The 25,696-nt window shown below is 35.5% G+C and overlaps 1 protein-coding gene across 4 annotated transcripts in view; it reads left to right on the top strand.

Moving 5' to 3' along the window:
* Positions 1–25,696, top strand: part of FGF12 (fibroblast growth factor 12) — a 504,413-nt gene that overhangs the window by 457,879 nt on the left and 20,838 nt on the right. For all 4 annotated transcript variants that reach the window (XM_028504768.2, XM_028504769.2, XM_028504766.2 and 1 more), the window contains one exon: positions 24,652–24,850. In XM_028504768.2, coding sequence (XP_028360569.1) covers positions 24,652–24,850 — 199 coding nt within the window. The remainder of the gene's footprint in view (positions 1–24,651; positions 24,851–25,696) is intronic.

Genomic DNA, 25,696 nt, shown 5'->3' with positions numbered 1-25,696 from the left:
TTTATTCATTTGGGGGGATATAAAGAGAATTAAAACATGGCCTGTTCTTTTACAGCTTATCGTATTTCTAAAAATGTGTGTATATGCTTAAAGTTGTGTAGGTTTTTTGTTTTGTTTTGTTTCATTTTTGCTTTATGTGAATTAATTTTTTAAAATTTATTTTTTGGGACATAATATACAGGAGAGTTGAATGTTCAATCCAGTTTTCATAACACTGATTATATAAAGATTTAGAGAGATTCATGTTTTATGATATTAAGGTGTAGAAATTTCAGACTTACATTTGTTAAATATAAAATCTCTAATGGGAACAGGATTTTAGAGGTTATGTATTTAAATTCCTCTTAATTTCACTACTATGTTTTTAAAAACCCAAGTGCTCACTGCAGAGGAACCTCAGCAATACGTCTCTTTATGCATAGGAAGTGCTTTTTGTATATCTCCTTGTGTCATCTGAATGAGAGAAGCACAACACTTCGACAGAGTAAAGCATCCAAAAACAATTAGGTTATTGATATTAAAAGCATAACCAGATGTAAGAGGTTGTCAGAAAAAAGAGTTTTAAAAGAATACACTTTCAATGAGCATTTTCTCTTGGTAAATAGAAAAAAAGAATATTGTTCTGTAGAGAATCTAAGTGTCTATCCCATATTTGAAAATCAGTGTGCATGAACACTAGGGTGTTATTAAGAAAGTCATTAATTACTGTCCTGCTTGTTCTTCTGTTGGGAAGGATTTTCATTCATTTGCTCTCTCTGACTGACAAGTAGTAATAACTCTAATAAGCTAATGAGACATCAGTGAAATAAATGTGATTTTAAGTTAATAAAAGTGTAAACATGATTTTAATGAGTTTTTATGCTAATAGAGTTTCCCTATTTATGGGCCAGTGTTGGTGGTATACTTAGAGGGATGAATATAAGATTGGTTTCTGGGTCCAGCTCTGTGGTTTACCAGCTCTGCAGCCACAATTGAGCTATATCAGCTCTCTAAGCTAAGATCTCAATGCTTGCCCCATGGAGTTGTGACGAGGCTCAGTGAAATAACCAACATTGACATTGTGGTTTTTTTAAAGGTGTTATTTTAATGTATGAAAATGAAATGTAGAAATATGTGAAGTACTTATAGTTTGGTGACTTTTTAGTTTTCTTTTTGCCCTTTTTCACATCTCCACCTCCATTTCAATTTTCTTTTTCATTTCCATTCACCCATTCATACAAGAAACATTTATTGGCCATCTGTTACATGTCAAACTCTACACTAAACTCAGCTTAGCTCCTTGAATCCAATGCACTTTTTTTTTCATTTTCCAAGTGTTAGCTGGCTAACTTGATAAACAAATATATTATACCCATGGCCTTCTCTAGATGACCTTTCACAATTAACACAGTATGTGGGGCTTTCTAGGGCTATGGCACATTTTTTAAAAATTTATATATTTTTATTAGCTGTTCGCCTAGCTATCAAAAATATTTTCACTACCATTAAAATACTTGGGTAGACTACCCATTTATTTCTGGTTATAATAAGAGTTGGTTGCTGATTTCTGATTAATAATGAAGGATGTGGCAAAAGTAGGTTTGCAGTTGTTCATAAGAAAAATAATATAATAATAAATAATACAAGAATAAATTCAGTATTTTGTGCACTCACCATTATAAACCTGCTTTTGCCACACCTGTATAAAACACAGAGCCTCTCTTTGACATCACGGAACTAGAGTACAGACTGATAAGGATACAACTAAATTCATGGTGCTATAAAGAGTCTACATAGAATCCTCCCCATTTCCCTCTTCCAGTTTAATGGCCAAGTCAGAGAGAAAGGGGTGTGTTTTGTCCAGGATCACTTGACATGTTACAGGTAGAGTCAGTTCCTCCTTATCCAGCACTCATTGACACTAAAATCTACATTTGTGAGGCTTTGATCATTGCTGGCATGTGAACATGCTACAGTAATTAGTGGACACATAAGGGGGAAATACAGTAGTTTGGGAATTTATTTGGCTTTCCATGTTGATGTTTTTCCTTAGTTAATGTTTAACATGTATATCGTGTCAGTCTGATATTTTGCTGTGTGAAACTGGATAAGAAAATATAGTATATAGCAAGTGCTTTCATTCCTGCTTGATTAGCATTTTCATTTTCATTTTCATTATGACTTTAATATTATTCTGTTCTTAAACATGAGTAATTTCCATTGCTTTCTTGATTGGTTTCTTTAGCATTGCTGTTTCCTAGAGTCAGGAAGCAAGCCTTTCATTTCTAGGACTTATAATCTCTCAGCCAGTGCACATATGTAGTGGGCCTTTGATATATGAATTATTCCAGTCATAAACCAAGATAATTTCCTTTACTTTATCTACATATTGATGGTTTTATTCTTGAGCCTAAGAGTACATAATAATTACTTTCAGAGAAGGATGAAAAGGGATTAGTTAGATTTCACAAACAACTAGACATTTTTTTCTTCCCCTTCCCAGATCGACAAGGAAAATTGTGTGTATGCATTTTTAATAGCCACTCATAAGATTTATCTTTCCACAGATGGCCAAATAATTCTCCTTTATTTCTAAACTTCTCAAAGTAATAACTGGCTAGGTGGGCTGTCTGTATTTAATGGCATACATCTAAACAAAAGCAATGCATACATCGGATTTCCATCTGCCTGTTGCCTTCAGAAAGCTACCTGGTATCTTCAGACAGTGTTTTTTTTGTTTTGTTTTGTTTTCTTTTTTCTTTTTTTTTAATCCTAAGTCCTCCCACATCCCCCACCAATAAAAGAAAAAGAGTAAGAAGTCTCAAGTGTAAAAGATATCTGATGCAATCCATGGATGAAATGTTAAAGTGGTTGAATAGAGAACAAGTGAGCAGGAGCAAAATTGGGTGCGCTCATCATTCAGTTCCTCTCCAGCCATGAGAGCATTCTATTTTAGATTCATAGGCTCTTACACTTAGAAGAGATCTTAGAGAATATTTTGTTACTTTTCCTCTTCTGCCCCATTTTACAGATAAAGTGAGTGAGGTCAAGAAGGGTAAAGTAACATCTCAACATGCACAATTTTAATCAGCAGTGTGACTGATGACAGCTGTTTTTCATTTGTTCCCATATCTTGCACACACTTTCCTTGATACCGTGCAGGGACAAGCTTAACTAGCTTACTACTTAAGTTTATTCAAATTTGTCTAAAAAGCACATATGTCCAATTTTTCAGAATCAGAGCTTACATAAGTTGAAAATAGCCTGTGAATGAACCGTTGCCTGGTAATTAAGAAATTATCTTAAAAGGCAGTAAGATTTGTGCCACTGAACATGCCCTAAAAGGAGCTGAATAAAGCAACATAAAATTTCTCCTTGAGGATTGACATTAGATGTTGATCATATTTACATCTTCATTATAAGTAATTAGGGTTTCCCAAAAGCATCTCAGTTGTTTACATATGTCTGGCTATTTCAGTGAAGCTATTGGTTATTGTAAGCTTCAGGAATTTGGGAAACATCAGATTTAAAGGTATGATTTTTTTGAACATTTATTATATCCCAGATATCTCAGTTTTCCTTTCCAATATTCTTAGCACTCCATTTTAGACTCATGGATTCTTAGCACCTGGAACAGATATAGAGAAGTCATAAGAGGCAATGTAACATCTCAATATTTACAAATTTAGTAAACATTATTACTGATTTTAGTTATTTTTTCTATTGCTCAATGGCTTACTCTCTCATTCTAATGTTCAGTTTTGTGTTTATTCAGGTTATCAGTTAAAAACTAAATATTAACTTAGTAAACTATTGATAAATATATATTGTTCATTTTAAAGGTTATTAATTTCCTAAGGGTCATCACTGAACATTTCATTTCTAATTAGATGCTTTGATATAGTCAGTCTTTTAAAAAGTGAAAATTCTCTCCTAATCTTATTTATGTAATTAATTTGCTTAGCATATCTTCATACCATAATGCAAAATGCTCAGCTCCTTGTCTTTGAAATTGATGTATTTTTCTGGATTAACTCTGGGTCCTTCCTTCTATTCAAAAGTTATAAAAAAACTATAGAATTAAGAAACCTGTTCACAGCAAATGTGGAGATAATATATTATAAAAGCTAAAATTTGAAAGAACATTAGTCCTAATGTTCTAGTAGATTGACATTGAGAACACCCTGAAGGAAACTGTAAAGAACATAATCTTCCTTTTCCCATGAACACCTTCCCCATCTGTCCTGATTGGTCAGCTTGGGTACTATGGGGGTCCCTTGGACAGTAAAGAAACCTGTAGCTTTCCATCCACTGTTTGCAAATGCAAGGACTAAGAAGTCTCTTTTGATTTCTATGATGCTTACCTCAGAGCATTTTATAAAAGCTTGGCAAGAAAGGAAATGTAACAAGAACATACTGCTCTTCAAATGATGTTATATCTGTAATTAAATTTCATATAATTCAGACTTTCATAGTTTCATCCCCAATTAAAAAACTCCAACTGAGTATTAAATACTTTTTAAAGATTAATAAAGGAAACCACATGATACATAGTTAAAATTGATCTTCTGGTTCTGAGGTTAGTAGTAACTATTCATAGTGTTTTATGTAGATACTAAGAATACAGAAATAAAAACAAAAATGATGCTAAAAATATAGTTTTCTTTCATATTAGGACTTTCCAAAAAAGCTTCTAGAGAATTGCACACATACTTTCAAGATAGACTCTGCTTGACCAAATCACAGCAACCAATAAAAGCAGTAATTCATTATTATTCTATTTGGATAATTAGTTCCAAGGGAAATATTTTTTTTAAGTTACCTTTTTTTTGGATTGCTAGTAATTGTATATGTCATCAAATAAAAACAGAAACCCCAAGGATCCCATATCTGATCTCTATTTGCTGGGGGAACTCAAAAGTTTAGCCTTAGTAGATAGTCTTAAGTAATTAATGCACGAGAAAGCCATAATTCCAAGGACTGGAATGCACGCCCATGTGACTCAAGGAGGTCCACAACCAGTTCAACCTTTATGCTCTGGGAGTCTGCAAGTCATTGTATTCAATGACTTGGGAATTCAAGGGAGGGAATGACCTGGATGCAGATAAAGAATTGTTGATCAACGGATAAAGAAGTAGTACAAAAATTACCCAGACTGCAACTCTTATCCAGTTAACCTTCCCCCTTCCCAAACCCCTTACCTATCCTTGCTTCTTCTTATGAGAAGGTCCACTTGAGATGAGGTGTTAAGGTGGTTTATAAGGTGGTTGGGGTTATAAGGAGGGCATATAACCTACAGTCTTCTCAGATCGCTATCATCTGAATAAAACACCCATAAAGATTGAATCCTTGTCTCTACTTATTGGTTCTGGTAGTGACAGGCAGCATTAATGCCAGCTTTTCTAGTTTCACATTCTTAAGGCAAAGTCCATTCAGTAGACACTGATATTTTCCCTAAAGTTCAGCCCACTGTCATATTAAGTTATTATTTTCTGTAACCAGTCCTTATTTTATATATTATAAAACTAGATATTTGTCTTCACAAATATGGCTTCTAAAAATTAATCTATAATTTTACTCTGTTTGGGGGGAAAGCCTCAAAAGTCTAAATTCAGGATTGATTCTGAAAAACTGACATGTACCCTTATTCAAATTCATAAGAGCTTTAATTGGAGAAACTTACATACATGAGGCTGGTTGGCCAGGAAGAATCCACGCCCCTCCCAGGACGGGATCCCTTTTTATAGGGGTAAATAGTAAAAGTAGATGGGGGGTAGTCACGTGATCACCCGAAAGAACAATGAATTCCTGAGTTAGCAGATAAGATCAGGCAGTTACCACACTCTATACATTCATTAACCTTTTTCCTGGGGGCATGACATTTATCTTTGAGCCACATTCTGGCTTTTTGAGTAGTCAGCCAAGCCTGAGGCTACAGAGATTAAATAGTTACAGAGGGTTAAACAGCTGAATCCAACATTTCCCAGGTGCCTTTGCTGCTAGAGCTATATTGCCTCTCTAAATGAGTTCCCTTATATCCTGTATCCTAGTTTGTGTTAAAGAAAGAGTGCTTAAGGCTGTCAAATTGTCACAGTAAACTAAATAGACTCAAAATGGGGAAAAATGTTATAAAATGCTGTCAAGTTTACTTTGATGGTTCACATTTAGAATGTTATTCTTGAAGGAAACTAAGAAATGTGAAGCCTAGACTGTTTTACTTATTAATTCCATCTGTATCTGACATTCTTAACAGCTAAATGAATTGCTAATCACCATCATGTATGAATGAGATTTTTTGTGTCCTGGCCAGTTTAAAAATTCTTCTGCACCATCAAATATTGTTACATAATAAGCTCTAAATATTAGCTAAAAAAGAATGGTGGCATTTCATCTCTCTATTGTTTATAATGATCTCTCACCTTCAGGATTCTACATCTTGTTCTATTTCTAACACTCCCATTTAAAATCTCTGCCCGAGGCATTATCAAATGTGGTATTCATCTAGGCCTTAAAAAAAACCTCAACTTTTTTTGGTAAAATCTTTGAAATAGCCCTTTACTATTCTTTAAAATTAATTGACTCTGATTTTTCTCTTCAATCATTTAAACATTATCTACTTTAGTTGAAATAAAGCCTTTATAAAAATTTAAATTTAAGACCAACCATATATCAAATGCAAAAGAAGTAATTTTGTTCTCGCTTCAAAATGAGGATTCTGTGTGCCTTTTTGAAATAGATAGGCAATTAGTGGACTCTGCTGGCCATGTGTGGGACTGCCAACATCCATTCCAGTTCTGACTCCAAGGCAACTTCAATGGTGAAGAGTACACCTGATAGGGGTGTTCCTCTCCACTCAGTTCCCAGTACCTGAGGACAGAATCCATCATCATTATTCTTTTACACAACCCTTGGCACAGTGTCTGACCCAAAGCAGGAATCCTATAAATCCTTGGTATATAACTTAAATAACCTTAAAAACTAATATTGATTTCATTATGAATATTTAAAATTTTATATGTTATGTAAAAATGATCAAGTTCCTTATACTAAAAAGCATACCTATTGCTTTTTTTAGAATGCCTCATGATAGTTTAATGTAAATTTGATGGAGATTGGATTTTTTTTTTGAACTTTTAAGAAAGGAGCCTGTCTATGATCATCTTCTCAGGGAAAAATGGCACACCCTCTAGATGCAACTCTATGATATTCATGCCTAGGGAGAGAAAAATTCCTCCTATTATCCAGTACTTTAGTCTTAGGGTTTCAAAGACCTGGCTTTATGAAAATCAGCCCATATGGAAATATTCTGATGTTTAGACCTGTGAAGGAAAGTTGTGTCCAAAGTAATATGAATGGGTAACTTGATGGTATTATCAGAATCACTTAGGTGCTGGGCCCTGTTTTCGTTTTTCAAGTGGAATAATGAGCATCTCCTTAGCTCCATAACTGCCACTCAGCGTGATCCGTTAATTTAGGTTCCCATCTGGTTTACTGTCCTTGCAGTAGATGAGAACATGCTAATCTCTGGGTTGGTATGTTGGAAAGTCTCAGAGCACTCTTACTAAGCATGTGCTTTGGCACTTTGGGCTGACAAGATGCCCATAATGAGCTAAATCTCTTGTTCTCCATTTTATAAACTCTAACCTATTTGAGTGGATTTCTACTTTACATAAAGCAACTTGAAGTAATAATAAAAGTTATTACAAAAAGTATGCCTCCATTTTAAAATTCTCAAGTTTATTTTCAACAGTTATGTAAGGAAAATCACAAATCTAATGCTATGTGAGTTGTGAGGAGTTTGGATATTATTTGAGCTAGAAAGGTTCTGTTTTTTGTTGTTGTTGTTGTTGTTGTTTTCAACGTAGTACACATACTTACTGGCTCAGTGTATCCCATTTGGTAGAAAGGAAACTTGAGAAAGACCACCGCTGGTCCTTACAGCCTAACTTGGGCACCCAAGGGTGACAACAGAAATTACTTTGTGTGACAGGCTAATAGTACTCCTGGGAGTCACAGTGGTGGTACACATACAAATTATGATATTTGGAATCCATATTTCTTTTAACATGAGGGAGGAATAAGGCTACCTGACCTTTGAAAGTGTTTCAGTATGGATTGAGAACTTATCCCAAAATAAGTGGAGCCATGCATATTTCCCTCAGTTGTGTAGAAAATGACAGATGACTTGGGATGAGACCATGAGGATATAGAGCCTTGAAATGTTACCCAGTCTTAACCAAGGTAACTCTTATCACCAGTCTCCCAGAGAACAGGTGCATTTCATAAGAGAGTTAAATTAAAATGTTATATATTTTATACATATTATATATATAATATATATACTAGGACTGTTGAGAAGTTAAACTGATTATGGGAACCTACTTAAAAGAAAACAAAGACTTGAATCAGTGTTAAGAACTAGGTCCTATATCTCATCAGAAAGAAAGTGAGCATCTTACTGGGTGTGTCATGAAGTCCACTTTCAGTGTTCAGGACATGGTAGAGGGAGAGTGGCAGTGGAGGACCCAAGGTATAAGAGTTGAAGTCCTTATTTTCTCCCCTCAGATGAGATGATATCTAAAATAGACATTTTCTTCTTGAAGCCATATTTTAATGCTTACATTGGCAACCATGAACATAACCTAATGCAAAGCAAACAAGACCACGAGGTAAGCCAAATCATATCCCGTGGAATGGTTGAAATATTGAGAATATTTAATAATACATATTGCACTTATAAAATATTTTCTGGTCTCTGAAAAACATGAGCCACAGGAATCCAGATTATCGAGACTAAATTTCTGACTTATCTGGAGCAAATTCTGTCCTGCTCTGTGTAATCCTACTTCCCAACGGGACTATTATGACAACTAAATCTAGTATAACTCCACTCACTGTGTAGGTGCTGAAAGTATTTTTGACATTACTATTTAAAGGATTACTGTGTTGTCCTTAATTCCATATTTTATTAGCAGTTTCTTGATACCAGTGGCTCCCTATTTGAAATGACAGACATCTCAATGCCTTTTTATATCTCAGTGTATTTTTACAATGGTATGTAATATGTACAGGGATTTGTGGATAAAAATAACTGCAGGTGTTCATAAATACATGTTGAGTCTACACTTAGTGCAGCAATACAAATTAAAGATGAGCCTTTCGTTTTGAAAGTGAACCTTGAGGAAAGAATATCTCCACTCAGGGCCTTATTCCTTAGGAAAATCAAGTGGTCTCCCCTTTAAGTTTTAAACCATTGCGATCTGTGATTTCTTGAAAAAAAAAATCATAAAGCAAGCACATGGGGCCTAATAACACTAGAAACCTCTTTTGAGCGTGAAAACCTTTCTTGTTGCCTGCATTATTTTTTTGTGTTAATATATTTTCATTGTGTTTTGGGAAAACTGTATGTACATGTGTGTGTGTGTGTGTTTAAGAGACAATGGGAGTGAGAGAATAAGAAGAGAATTTCTCTTCCTACTGAAAAGCCCATAATCACTGGTTTCATTCTGGTTAGCTTGTAAGAAAATCATAAAACTAGTAACCATATGATTCTTTCTTTATTAAGTGAAAGTTTGGTGACTAAGACTTTAATTTTCCTTTACCATATAAAGTTTTTGTATTAGCCCTGGCTGGTGTGGCCCAGTGGATTGAGTACCGGCCTGTTAACCAAAAGGTCACTGGTTCGATTCCCATTCAGGGCACATGCCTGGGTTGCAGGCCAGATCCCCTACAGGAGGCATGTGAGAAGCAACCACACATGGATGGTTTTCTCTCTTTCTTTATCCCTCCCTTCCCTTTTGTCTGAAAATAAAGAAAAATAAAAAATCTAAAAAACAAATTTTTTGTATTAAATGAGATTGAAATGTGATTTTACCAGTTTGTCCTGAAAATTAATGTTAAACACCAGAGATGACCACAGGAGCCCACCGGTGCCATCCCCAGGGTGCTTAAAGGCTCAGTGTTATCCTATGTCCATGTGACAAACAGACTAAAAAGGATCAGAAAATGTTTTAATCTGATTTTCTTATTTTCAGGGGAGTCTGTCTCCCATCCAGTTTGTACGTTTCTCTGTATCCCTGTCATTTGTTTAGGGCTTTGCTATGTTACTTGTGCAAATACGTGGTGTCAGGGTCATCACTGGTGCTAGAAGTGGCAATGGGGAAGAGGTACCTGGGGCCACTACAACAATCCTGTCTCATTTCACAAGGCCTATACTGCTGTCTCTTGGGCTCACTGTAATGGAAGCCTAAAAGGATGGACAGAAATAATAAATATTTTTGAAGAGGTCATCATTCTTCACAATAATGGGCACAAATGAGAATCTCTTGCACGTATAGGATACTTTATAATTTATGTTGCTTCTCATGGGTGAGATATTGACCTACTTGGATTTAAGAAGAGTATTTCAGAAAGAGAGTGGGGATTAGAATTTTTCAGAATCCAGTCATCAGCATACAGTGTGAAATGTATATTATAGTTCTGTTAAATAATTAGTTATATTTTTCTTTTAAAATATAGCTGCTTTACAGATATTTTACATGTATTTTACCCTTTAAAATAGTTTTCATACACATGAAATTTTGAAGCATAAAACTTCATGTCAGCTGCAAATTATATATTGTGTTTTATTTCCTTATTACTGAGAAGTGTACTCTGTGTATAATAATTATGAAATTTGACCTCTGTGCTTGGTCTTAGAGAAGTGATATAGATAAAATGTGTAGTTTATGTGAAATACCTTAAATACTTCATCTTTCTCAGGAGTACTTAAACAAACAAACAAACAGCTTTGTCTTGACTCTCATAAACCACATACCCTGTATAAGGTATGCTTTTCTTCAACCTTCCCTCAACAACAAAATGTAGAAAACTCCTTGAACTTCTGTGCTTCACATAGACTTTTCCCTCTCCCTCCTTGCACCTGAGTGTCAAATGCAGAAGTCCTTATTAATAGATCCTGATGCAAGGAAAGAAGAGTGGCAGAAACTTGGTAGCCAACCTAGAATCTTCTTCAGAGTGTATTAGTTTGCTAGGGTTGCCATAACAAAATACATGCCAGTGTAATAAAATACTGCAGGCTGGGTTGTTTAAACAATTAAAATTAATTTTGTCACAGTTTGGGGTGCTGGAAGTCCAAAATCAAGGTGCCAGCAAGGTTAGTTTTCCCTGAGACCTCTTTGCTTGGCTTGCAGGTGTTTGCCTACTTGCTGCCTCTTCATCTGGTTGTCCCTCTGTGCATCCTAATCTCTTCTTATAAGGAACTTGGGTTCAGACTGGGTTACTGCCCTACCCAATAGGCTCATTTTTATTTAATTACCTATTTAAAGGCTGTATGTGCAAATATAGTCACATTCTGAGGTACTGTTGCTAAAAGAAAAATGGAAATAAATAGAAATAAGGCTCAGAGGACCCATAGTCTCCCTCCCTCCCTTCCTTCCTCCCTTCCTTCCTTCCTTCCTTCCTTCCTTCCTTCCTTCCTTCCTTCCTTCCTTCCTTCCTTCCTTCCTTTTATTGTTGTTCAAGTACAGTTGTCTACATTTACCACCCCACACCACTCTCCCCTGCCTCTCCCACCCCCACCTCCCAGCCTCAGTCCTAGTCCCCTGTGGCTTTGTCCAGGGGTACTTTATACATGTTCCATGACAGCCCTTCCCCTTCTTTCCCCCATCATACCTCCCTTCCGCTCTGGTTACTATCAGTTTGTTCTTTATTTCAGTGTCTCTGGTTATGTTTTGCTTGCTTGTTTGTTTTGTTGATTAGGTTCCACTTATAGGTGAGATCATATGGTATATCTCTTTCACCTCCTGGCTTATTTCACTTAGCATAATGCTCTCCAGCTCCATCTGTGCTGTCGTGAAGAATGGATGGAACCTTCTTTCTTTCTGCTGTGTAGTATTTCATTGTGTAAATGTACCACAGTTTTTTGATCCACTCACTTACTAATGGGCACCTAGGTTGCTTCCAGCACTTGGCTATTGTAAATTGTGCTGCTATGAACATTGGGGTGCATAACCTCTCTTTCTCAGTCACACCAAGACCAAAGCCTATTCCAACCAAGTCACCACCGCTCCACCTAGTGGTAGCATTCTCTAATTGGAGGTTAAGTACCACCTCTGGAAAACAACTTAAAGTTGAAAGATAAACAGGTGCACAGTTTCAGTCTTTAATCCCACAGTAATCTTAGGAAAGGCCAGAATAGTATTCTCCTAAATGCATTAGGTCTTACGAAGCATAGATATGGAGATGCTATCCTAGAATTCATTCCATTCAACCATCTTTTAGGTAAGGCTATCTCATTAGTGACTCTTTGAACCTTAGATTTCATTCAGAGAATCACATAAATATTGAATATTAGAATATTATATAAGTTGATTATTAAATTAATAAAATAGTTCCTTCCCTTCCCTTCCCCTCCTTCATTCTCTACCTCCTATGTTCCAATGCATTACTCAAGGGTCAAGTACAGCCTCTTCCAGGAAAATCTTCACCGTGATCCTTACTCAACAAAGATTTTATTACTTGATTGTATGTCTCACAACGTTTTGAACTCTGACTACAAGGACTGTCTATTAATTTCTGTATCATTAACCGATTAGAGTACATATAAAATTTAAATGTTTAATGAAAGAATATATGGATTATATAATCACTTCACTGAGTATCTGGGAATTAAATACCAAATATGCTCTTTTGTCAACCTCACTTAAACCTTCCCTTGCTCCACCTACTTTGGCTGGCCCATCTATAGCTTATTTTCATATAAAATATACACCAAACTTGAAAATACAGCAAACATATACTTACATTTTTCTTGACCCGTTTATGAGAAATTGTTTTAAAAGTTATACTATGTGCATTTTTGCCCTTGCTCAAATAAAGACTGTATATGTCAGAAACGAAAACTTGTCTAGTTTTCGACAAGCATGATAGCTCATTCACATATTGTTCTGCTCTCCCACACAATTGTTTTAAATACAGCTTTTCAAAAGTCGAGTGCTAGAAATTTTCATGCTGATTCCATTAGGGAAAATGGTCAGATTCTATTCAGGCTGAATACAAGCTAAATTGGTGAGATGCTGTGACACTTTGCCACTTTGCTTCCAGTGAAGAGAACAGCAGCAGCTTTGAGGTTGGCTTCCAGTGCTGGGTCCCTTTTATAAAATGGTTTAGAAAACTTCCAGTTTCTTTTCAGTTTCATCTCTAATAATGCAGACTTCTATTAAGTAGAAAAAAAATTAAAACACTAATTTGTAAATAGCCGGTATCTCCAAAGAGCAAAAACTGTCGTTGAGCATTTTTGACACACTTCAGGGGAAACCAAAGGCAAATACTAGCTGCTTAACAATAATTGAACCTCATAGTTTGTTTTTTTCTGACCCGTGAAAACAGTCTGATCCATGCTAATTCATCTTCTAACCTCTTTTTTTCATTTTCATTGTCAACATTTTAAAATATTTTATTGTGCTTTTATTGGCATTTTGCCTATCAATAAATATGAATATTTTATTTATTTTTTCCACCCATTCCTTCACCCCCATCCCTTTGGTACTCTATATCTATGGAGGTGCAACTTTGAAACTAAAGCTGTAGACAGGTTAAGAAAATTTGAGGTTAACAGAAAAGGAGATATGACTCACGTTAGGCAATGGCTTTTTAATTATTTAAAAATTTTTCAACCCATTTTTTCTTTTGTTTTCTTCTCTTTTTTACATAGGTGCAGAAAAATCAAAATAGGAAATGAATACAAATTATTTCCCTTTCAGATAAAATGGCATTCCATAAAACAAAATTTAAGAGAAATTGAATTGATGGTTTTTGTGTAGTCAGTGATCTAAAAATAAAATCCTTTATTCATTTGACATTTCCTGAACATGACTTTAATAGAATACATTTTTATATACAAAGGAAGTATAGCCTTCTTACTAATCAGGTTAAGATGTGCAGGAAAAAAAGTTAGGTACACTTCACTAAGTATTAAACAACATTTTATACAAGGCTTTATGAAAGAACTGGAGGTATATAGACAAAGGCCAGAAGAGGAACTGCGACATTTTACAGTACATCAAAAGCAAGCATTGAAAGACAAATACCATATGATCTCACCTTTAATAGGAACCTAAACAACAAAACAAAGAAACAAACAAAATATATCAAAGGTGCTGAAATGGAGGACAGGCTGATGGTGACCAGAGGGGAGAGGGGAGGGAATTTCAGGGGACAATGGGAAGGAAGGATTTAGAGGAACAAATATGAAGGACACATGGACAAAAACTGGGGGGATGGGTAATGGGAGGGAGGTGGGGAGGGATGGGTGGGTGGGCTGGAATGGGAGTAAAAGGCAGAAAACTGTACTTGAACAATGATTAAAAAAGAAAAAAAAAAGAAAGAAAAGAATGGGTTTACTCTTAAATGATGCACATGTAGTTTAGAAAGAATTAACATCAAAAAGAATCATTAGCATTCTACTTATATCCTTCCCATGTGTTTGCTTTGCTTAATACATGTTAGTGGCTTTTATCAAGTTAAAATGTATTTGAATTTCTATGTAATTACTTGTCAATTCAAGAAAGGAATAGCATCTCTTATACACACTTTCCATGAAATCTCTATCTTTTGTAAGCTAACATAGAATGTGAAAAGAATGTGGATTTATATCTCTGTTCATTAGTGTATTATAGCTCCTTCAAAAAAATGTATACTTGTTTATTTAAAAATGTTTCTCCCTCTCTTTTTCATATACAAGTATTTTCTTTCTTTTTTTAAAAAACAAAGGTCTATTCTTTTTTAAATATTTTATTTATTTATTTTTAGAGAGGGAAGGGAGGGAGATAGAGAGAGAGAGAGAAACATCAATGTGCGATTGCTGGGGGTTATAGCCTGCAACCCAGACAGGCTATAATTGTACCCTGGCTGGGAATCAAACCTGGGACACTTTGGTTCCCAGCCCGCGCTCAATCCACTGAGCTACGCCAGCCAGGGCTCATATACAAGTATTTTCTAAAAGAATAAATGATATTGTCTTTAGGCAATGAATTTGTTGACTATTAGCTATAACTTTTAAGTCTCAATTATAAAACAAACAGAATAAGAGAATGTAAGTAGCTGGATTCTGAATTTTATTTCCATGTTGTTTCAATGGAAGGTTAGCTCTGGAAGATTTCTCTACTCGCATCAATGAAACCTTCCAAGGTCTGTCTCATCAAACTATTCTGGCCATTTGGAATAGGCTGTATTCATCCACTTGTCCACTCATCCACTCATTCACAAACTTTTTAGAGAACCTACCAGTTGCCAGGTGCTACACATGGGCAAAGGGGAAATAACTGAGAGACCCTGATTTCAAATAAGTTGTACTTAGTAGAGTTATATTTGCAAATACATATAATATCTAGTGGCATGATGTTGATTATGACAATTCATCCCCCTGGAGACCTTGGTTTCTTTGTAAAATGCAGGTTTGGGCTAAATATGTACTCCCAGGCTTCTATGTTCATCAAAAGGACAGAACACATGGCCTTCATTTGCTTTTAGTACCTTTTATGAAATCAAATAAGTGTCCTTGTCATGTCTTGGTCTGAATGATAGCACATTCAAAACATGATAGAGGTAAATTGTATTCAGTAATCTTCAGAGACATTCATAAAGTAAACTAGGCTCCTCTCTCTGCATCCCTCTTGAGTGGTGAATTATTCATCATCATAGCAAGAAGATTTGCAGCAGATTTTAAAAAACCACAACTCGAGCTTTTTACTTCTATCAGGACTGTTTGTCTAGCAGTTTACTCTTTCAGCCATTGAAATAAAAGTGTCTGGTGAGACAGAATATGCAGGCTTGATTGAGACGGAGCGGAGCACACCTGTGAGAGGTGGTTTTATAGCTCTGCTGGGGATATAAAGTCAGGTCTTGGTCTACTCACACCCACTGGGTACCTGCAGGCTACCAGAGTTATTTTGCTTTGTTTTTCTTTAAATTTTTCATTTGTTTCAGATTAATAAAAGGATCTGCAGTGTCTGTTATACTTCACAGCAACTACACAGCCATCCTGTATCACTGGTGCTCTGTAGTCGTGGTGCATCCCGGCCTTCATTTCTCATTCATTGACCATTACAGGAGCTCCTCGCTGAGAAAGGTTTCAGTCACTGAGCATTGGAATCCCTGCCAGGAAAATGTTTAAATGAAAGTGTAATTTGAACCCAATGAGCAAGCACCACAAGCAAATTCTGGGTTTGTTTCTCCTCGGTGACAGAAGAGATGGCATGATAGCGTGGCTTCAGTGACATATTACCCCCAATAAAAGCCCTTAATGGCACTTTCACAGGTGAAATGCCATCACTGTCTGGAAAGCCCACCGTGTTTTATGTTTATGCCAGCTTTGACTGGAAATTCAGATAGTAATGGGCAAGAAGTTTTGGGTCCCCTGGATTTGGGGATTGATCCAAATCATGGAAAGATTGAAAATGAAACAGGGAGAGTCCCATGACATAGATGATGATAATTTTCTAAGTACTGAGTACCAAGTTTATTCTGGTGGTCTCATTACCAGGACATGAGCGATGGGGCAAGTGAAGTAATAAGATTTATTTTCATTCCCTCCTTCACTCAACTAGTCCATTTGCAGTTGTTTAAATAATGAGGGTCTCGTTGATTTCTTCCCTCAGTAATTCTTCACAGAAAGTACCATTCTTTTATATGGGATCAAGGGATCTTATTCTCATAGTCATGAGGCTTTTGCTTGTCATGTGTGCCTGTGGAAGTAAATTCCCATTTCAGAGTCTAAGATTTATAACATTTAGTGTAGAACTATTTTTGCAGCTGTACACTGTATTAGATGTCTGCAGCCACATTTAGCTAGTAGATTAATTTTACTTGACCAAGAGGATTTTCCCTTTAATTTAATTTACTGTTTGAAGCAGTAATACACACATAGAGAAAAGTAACTTTATTTCTTACAGCTTTATTCTCCAGCCACCCTGATCTCTTCGCAGAAGGCAAACACTATTGTCAACTCCTTGTGTGTTCTTCAAGAGACTTTCTAAAATAATTTTAAAAATAACCATTTGTGTGTATGTGCATATATTTAACAGAAATGGTAGCACGTTGTGAACAAATACTTTTATGCTTGCATTATGCATGTGTATATTTAATACAAATAGTGGTATGTACAAATGCACACAGACTACTTCCTTTATTTAACAGTGTATCTGGGAGATTTTTCCATAGCAATTCACAATGAGCTGCTTTATTATTTTCAGCAGCTGTGTAATATTTCATTGTGTAGACATGCTGGACTTTCTTAATCAATCCCCTAATGAAGGACATTTCATTGTTTTCAGTAGTTAGATATTACATATCTACCATGAATATAATGTTGAACGTACTCCCTTTTGCGCATATGCTACCATATCTGCAAATCAGATTCCCAGAAGCGGGTCACAGGGTATGTGCTTTGTAAGATGAATAAACCTAGTTCCTAATAGCAATGTTCTAGCAGCATCCCACAAATTTTGATATTTTTTGTATAATTATTGTTCAGTTAGAACTAGTGGTACTACCCTTTATGCCTTCTTCCTTGTCCTATGGGTTTTCCACAGGACTGGTGTTAACCTCAAATATTCAAGGATTTTTAAGATATTTAACATCTATTAATTTCTACTTTAATTTTGTTGCTGACAATGAACATACTGTGTAAGATATCAGTCTTTTGACTCTTAACATGGACCTAAATTTATTAGTAAATGTTCAGTATTTGTTTTAAAAAAAAAGACTCCTTTATTGTTTGGTGCAGTGTTCAAAAATTTTAATTAGCTCAAGTTGTTTGATAGCACTCAGATTTTTTACATCTTTACTAAGTTTGCTATGTGTCCTAACAGTTGTTGAGAGAAGAATGGACATATTTGTTGCATTTGTGTGGTTCTGTCACTTTTTGCCTCATGTACTATGAAGCACTATTGTGAGGCACTTGCACATGTGGGATACTTATGTTTAGCTCCTGATGCACCAACCCTTAATCCTTATGAAATGTTTCTTATCACCTCTGATAATACTCTTTGTCCTAAAGGATCATCTGTCTGTTATTAATATAGACATGTCTACTTTCCTATGCTTACTATTGGCTTGCTTATATCTTTTCCATACTTTTACTTTCAACCTCTGTGAGACTTAAGGCTATCACTTATAAACAAAGTTTTTCATTGTTGTTCAGTCTGACAGGTTCCACCTTTTAATTGGAGTGTTTATAGTTTTGCTCTAAAAGCACAATGGGGATTTTTACTTTAGACAGTGTACTTAGAAATAATACTAACAGACTTCACATACAGTATAAGAACCTTAAATGATACATTTTAATTAATACCCTGCCCTTTCTTCAAAGGCACGTGTATGTATATACACACACACACACACACACACTATAGATGTGTGTGTATGTATGTATGGTGTATATATATGTATGTGTGTGTGTGTGTGTATACATGTATATATTGGGTTGGCCAAAAAGTTCTAGTTTTTTCTGTACAATGGCTCTAGCAATGCTTAGTTGTCTCTAACTTCATTCAAAACAATTTTGTTAGATGGTATTGTGACAGTTGTCATATCAGCATGCATTTTAAAAACTTAGCAAAATCAGTGAATTTTTGTGCAGCCATTTTAATATTGAAGATGGAAAAAGACATGCAACATTTTTGGCATATTATGCTTTATGATTTCAAGAAAGGTAAAAACACAACTGAAACACAGAAAAAGATTTGTGCAGTGTATGGAGAAGGTGCTGTGACTGATTAAACATGTCAAAAGTGGTTTGTGAAGTTTCTTGGTACTATTGACATTTTGGCCAAATAATTCTTTGCTGTGGGGCTGTCTTATGCATGGGAAGATGTTTAGCAGCACTCTTTGCATACTCAAAATATCCAAATCCATACAGTTATTGGTGAAAATGAAAAAATGCAGTTTTTCATTTTATGGAAGAAACCATATGAACTTTTTGGCCAACCCAGTACATATGTTTTTGTTTTGCATTATAACTGTCATTGCAATGTTATTATTTTTTGCTTTAAAATTAAAAGAAGAAAAAGTATGTGCTTTTATATTTGTGAACATATTTATGATTCTCAGTGCTGTTTATCCTTTCCTGTATAACCTAGTTTTCCATCTGGTATAATTTCCCTTCAGCCCAAATAACATATTTTAGCATTTATTATAATGCAAGTCTGCTAGAAATAAATTCACTCATTTTGTTTATCTGAAAATACTTTTACTTTATCTTACCAGCTTTGAAGGATATATGTACTGGGTATAAAATTATGGGTTCAATCAGCTTTTTATTTTATCACTTTAATGACTTCATTCTCTTGTCTCCCAGCCTCCAATGCTTATGTGTTAGATGTGTCTTTTTTCTTCTCCACTTCATTTTAATTTTTTTCTTTATCTTTATTTCTCAGCAGTTTGGTTTCAATTTGCCTGAGTATAGTTTTGGTGTTTTTATCCTTCCTGGAGTTTGCTGAACTTATTCAATCTGGATCTGTAGGACTTTTTATTTTTACCATATTTGATAAATTTTAACCATTACTTATTCATTTTTTCACCTTTATTTTATTTCCTTTTCTTCCATGTATGTTAGATTACTTAATATTGTGAACTGGTTGAGCCTGCTTCTTTGTGTGTTTTTTTGAAATCTTTATTTATCTGTGTATTTTAGCCTGGGTACTTTCACTCAGTCTGTCTTCAGGTTCATTCATGCCTTCATTGGCCAGTATCTACTTATAGCACATCCAACATTTTCCCCCTTAAATGTTGTCCTTTCCAGTTCTAAAATTTTCATTTGGTTCTTTTTATTATTTCCATTCCTGCTGCTGTTTCTATTTGATTACCAATTATGTCTTTCATTTTCTTTAAGTCCTGTTACATATTTATAGGAGCTATTAATTCTAAATCTGAGTCATCTTTTGATCTTTGTATTGACTGCTTATATTGCTTTGCTTATATCCATGTTGTATATCTATGGTATGCTTTGCTTATATCCATGTTGCATATCTATGATATGTTGTAGAATATATTATTTTATTCTCTGACAAAGAGTGTGTTTTGGCATTTAAATAAATAACTAGTAGATCCTCTTATCATGTTGTATGTGTATGTTTGTGTGATTATGTGTGTTGGAGGCAGAGGGGTTAGGCCTTGACTATTTTTCTGATGTCTTTAGCCCTGGGGGTGGGGGTGGAAGGACCTTAGCTAGATATGACCGTTAATCTGAGATTCTTTTCTGAGGTTTTCAGTGAATGTCCAATGTGCTTATTAAGGTGTCTCCTTCCTGGTTTGTCTAGAAGTTCCTCATTTGCCAGCGCTGCACAGTCTCTGGTATCTTCCTTCAGCTCTCCATCTGCAGTAGCTGTTCTATGCTAGGCTTTGAGGACTCTTGTCTTGAACACGTACAGTCTATAGATAAGCCCAGGGTCTTTGGGAATTCCCATTGAGTCCTCCCCTGCCCATTCCACCAGGTTCCTTTTCTCTGGAACCTTCATCCACATATCCAAGGCCCTTTATAGCCCCAAACCTCAATTTCTGCCTCCTTGGTTCAAGAAAAATGAAAGTGCTATACTCAGCATCACCCTTCCATTCCAGGGTTAAAAAGAGCCACTTGCAGGAAGCCAGAGTTCATGTGGTACCTACCTCATATATTTTCTTTCTCTCGAAGATCAAAACCCTGTAATTCTAGTTGGCAAGTGCCAGGAAACTATTGCAAATGTTGTTTACATCAGGAGGTTATGCATGATACCAGTTATTCTGCCTTCAAGGATGTTGAAATGTGGAGTTTTAAAAATAGGAAAACTTCATGTAAAAAACCCCCCACATTTCCAACCTCAGTTGATCATTTCTGGGGCGCTTTAGAATATTCAAAATAATTTGTGGAACATATTATGAAGTTTAAACTAAAGTGTGGGAATTTGAAAATACCCGCCCCCCACTTTCATTCTTATCCACACAGAAAGGAAGACAGACTGAGGCATCAGAGGTTCACATGCTCCTTCATGAATGTGCAAGGGGTATTCGGTGTAGTTGCCTTGGTTTTCAAACTCGGTCATAGTGGGCATTTGGTGACATACCGTGTACATGCTCACATCATAAGAACCAATGATGATTTTAGTGGAGAATTTCACAGTTTCTCCAATAATTGCTCTCTGTCTCCAGAACATTCAGACTCTTGGAAATAATTTTGATGATAACAGTGAATTGTAATATGATATATCCCTTCACCCAAGGGCCTCCTACTTCCTACACCAACCCCACTGCTGTACTTGTAGACTTCTGGCAAGAGGCTAAGTCCAACAGCTGTGTGATATTGTGCCTTATTAGGAGGTGTTAAGAACCTGAAAATTACATCGCTTCTCAGATTCATGTCAAAAATGTGTGTGTCAGTGCCACTGACTTTGCTCCAACTCCTAACAACCCTATTAATGAGTGATCTCCACAATATCCTGTTCTCAGCAGCCCTTCTCAGCTTCTGTAAACTCAGGCCTATGACTTCCTTTATGGAGCCAGTCCATCTCATAATCAGCCTTCCTCTTTCCTTGCTGCCTGCTGTTTTCCCCAGCATTATCTTTTCCAAAGAACCCTGCCTTCTCATGGTATGTGCAAAGTAAGACAGAATTAGTTTTGTCATCTTTGCTTCCAGCAATGTTTCAGCCTTGATTTGCTCCAGGACCCACTTGTTCATCTTTCCGGAAGTCCAGGGTATCTGTAGAGCTCTCCTCCAGCACCACATCTCAAATGAATCATTTTATTTTTCTTATCAGCCTTCTATACTGTCCAACTTTCACATCTGTACATAATAATTTGGAATATAAGGGCACGGAAGATCTTAGCCTTGATCTTTAACGACATCTCTTTGGTCTTGGTGATCTCTAACTCTTACATTGCTGCCCTTCTGAGTCTCAGCCTTCCCTTGATCTTTTGGCTGCACTCTCCATTTGAATTGATGACTAATCCAAAGGAAGGGAAATCTTTAACAATTTCACTGTTTTCATTGTCTATGTTAAACCTGTGTCAAAAACATCCTCTACCAGAAAAAGAGAAATGGTCAGGTTTATTCATGTGCTCTCTATATAGAGGACCAAATTAACCTTAAGTAAGGTAGTCTTGATTAGCCTTTACAAGGAAGAGAAACTCAGGATAGATTACTTGGATTCCACAAATAAAGTAACTTTTCTCAACCTACTGCTCAGGATAATTTTTTCTCTTATCAGATATCATCTGAAGATTATAACTAGAAGTAAAGAAGGTGAGTAATATGTCAGATACTATGTTAAGCACGCCTTTATTGTCTTATTTACTAATCATAAACTTATAGTGAGGGTATCATTAGCCTTAATTCACAGATGACACTGAGCTCCAGAGGAATTGAATAAGTTTCCAAGTTTTAAAATCATAGATTTGAGTCTATCTACTTCCACAATTGTGTTTCCTATATACCACAGTTTTTATCATTTATGATGACATAAATTTACTTGGTTGCTTTGTAAGATACTGCAAAGAATATGTTAACAAAGAAACTTTACTATTAGACAAATCAGCTCATTTTCTGGTAAAAAAAATTATCTAGACCCCTGGCTGGTATAGTTCAGTGGATTGAGTGCAGGCTGCAAACCAAAGGGTCGCTGGTTCAATTCCCAGTCAAGGCACATGCCTGGGTTGCAGGACACGTCCCTAGTGGGGGCCACATGAGAGGCAACCACATATTGATGTTTCTCTCCCTCTCTCCCTCCCTTCCCCTCTCTGTAAAAATGAATGAATAAAACCTTTAAAAATTATCTAGATAGTATATAAAAATTTCTGTATCTGTACTTTTAAGTTATAAAATTAGACTTGTTCTAGTAAAAATAATTCAGCCTTTTAAAAAATGTTTCATTTGAAATGATATATTTTAGCATTTTCTTTGTCTCTTGTCAAGATGGAAAACAATCATTGTCTTGCTTGATTTAGTCTTACTATGTCTGACAGTATACTATACAAAGCAAACCAAAGATTTTCAAGATCTGTGCATCTAAAAGCTGTTAATGAAGTTAGCAAACTAGAAGCTTCACAGCCAGATATTCAAAGGTTATATAATCAAAGGAAGTATCTGTCTCTGGAGTTGTTAGACATAATTGTGTTTAAAAATAATCAATGTTTATTCATTTTTCCTTATACATTACCCAGTAAACAAGATTGCACAGCAAATAGGAAAGATGCTTTTGTACATTGAAAAGGGTTTATATTTGGGTTTTGATTTGAAAAGGAAAAAGATCAAACTGAGAGGATCCTTTGTACATAGCATATGCTTGGAAAATCAGTAATCATAGAATAAAATCACATATCATAGAGAGAATCATTAGTCATAATTACTAACATAAGAGCTAAGTTTGATTTCTCTGATTATATTCTTATTTATGTGTTGCATTTTGTTTTCTTAATAATATATTATCACCATTTTTTGATATGTAAGCCCTAATTTTGAAATAACAATATTTTTTATATTGGCTCTTTAATTTCAAGGAATTATTTACTTTATATGAATGGTAAAAGTATAAAAGGCTTAAGTCAAAATGGATGCCTATTACTGCCTAGTTTAACAAGCATTTATTGTTTATATTTACAGAAACAGGGAACCTAAGAAGTTCCCAATTTCAACACAAATTAAAGATATGCAGGAATAAAGATCCAGCTCTCATATCTTATCACCAAATTATTTTGTTGAAATAGTTGTTTTTTTCTAAATTGTAATAACTGTTGAGAATAAGAGGAGAATATAACCATGTGGCACTTACCATCAAGGAGCTTAAGTAGATTCATATATAATATAATGTGAGGTAGTGTTATGAAGAAGAAAGCAAAGTAAAGGATTAGAAAGAGACTGGAGAATGTGCTAAATTATGTGAGGTAGTTGGAGAGGTGTCTAGGAGTCACATTTGAGCAGTGACCTTAACGAAATGTGAGATCAAGCTGTGTTAATTTGTTGTCGAAGAGGTTTTCAAAAGCAAAGGTTGTAGAGGACTTGAAATGGGTTATGCTTGCTGTTTCTGAGAATCAGAGAGGCGACCAGGGCCGCAATGTAATGAGTGCTCCTTCATTTCTTTCAATTTTATCCCAAGGGTTACTATAGCCAGCGCAGTGAGGAGAAAATGTGGGCCTGCAAAGAACGGGAAAAAGATAAATCAGAAGTATGGGACAAGTTAATTACATTAACTATGCAGGGTTAGACAAGTCATGCATTGCTACTTGTGTTGGAAAACATATACTTGGCAGGTAAAGCTAGGAGGAGCAACAGTGGCTGTACATTTAGGACAGACCGACCCTTCAAAAACATCTGCTGAGCCTGTGTGTGCTGTTGTTTGGATTTGGATTCCCAGGGATACATTCTACAGGCTAAGGGCCATTCAGATACACAATGGCCAGTCTCTTAAGCTTACAAAACATACTGCAGTCAGAGTTTGGACCTGGGCATAGTCTTGATATTAACCCAATGAGTGACTTTAGCCTCTGTAGTTGTGTTCTGTAGGGTAAAAGCTTCTTAGAAAGATAATCTTGTTTTTCCATGTTGAATGATCCATCTTTATAACCAAGAGCTAGAAGAAATTATGTGCAATTCCCTCTCACGTATTTAATCCTTTCTCTTTTTTATATCTATATTTTTTTCTGCAGGATGTTTTCACTCCAGAATGCAAATTTAAGGAATCTGTGTTTGAAAACTACTATGTGATCTATTCTTCCACACTCTACCGTCAGCAAGAATCAGGCCGAGCGTGGTTTCTGGGACTCAATAAAGAAGGTCAAATTATGAAGGGGAACAGAGTGAAAAAAACCAAGCCCTCATCACATTTTGTACCAAAACCTATTGAAGGTAAGAAATGAACTTCTTTTCTTCTTTAGAATCTGATCAGTGTGTTTATGCCAATTCTTCTTATCCCTTCATTCAGTACAGTTTCCTTAGCATGCAACATATCAGAACAAACATTCAGAAAGCACAATGGTACCTATACATATTTTTAAAAAAGAAAATTATATTACAGATATTTGGTACTTAGAAAAGACTGCTTGGATATGGAAAGGTACAAAATTCCTGAAAGTAGAAAAGTAGTGGCAGTTACCATTTATAATAAAATATCCTTCTTTTTTGAACACAACAATGTAATATCTCAGGCTACACCCTTAAAAACCAGCAATACTATGTTAGTGCTTTAAAGTTTTCAAAAGACTTTTAGAAATATGTGTATATGTTAATCTCTACATCTTTATGAACTTATCTAACAATATAATATATTGATTTTTCTTTGTATTTTTGAGGAAAAAAATAGTATGCTACACTGTGATCAATAAATATTTATTTATAGTATGAAATTTTATCCTCATCTAAGACTGTAATTTCCCCTCCCCCATTATTTAATATAATTATATTTAAGTGATATTTAATATGTGATTTATCTCAAGTTGAAAGCAGAATAAGTAATTTTATGCTGAGGAAACCCACACTTTGCAATATTTTTCCCGAATAGGATGAGACTGTGTCATTGGAGTGACCACATTTACCGCATTCGGACAGGTTTTCAATATGGGCTTGGAAAGTGACAATGGTCTGGACATGTGCCACTGTAACACTCTTCTCCTTTAAATGTCACACATTATGATTACCTAAAATATTAATTGAGGCTCCTTGTCTGAGGAAATGTGAAAATTGAGGCAGTCACTG

Source organism: Phyllostomus discolor, chromosome 2 (genome assembly GCF_004126475.2).
Source record: "Phyllostomus discolor isolate MPI-MPIP mPhyDis1 chromosome 2, mPhyDis1.pri.v3, whole genome shotgun sequence".
NCBI classification, from domain to species: Eukaryota; Metazoa; Chordata; class Mammalia; order Chiroptera; family Phyllostomidae; genus Phyllostomus; species Phyllostomus discolor.
This window is presented reverse-complemented; position numbering and strand designations above follow the sequence as displayed.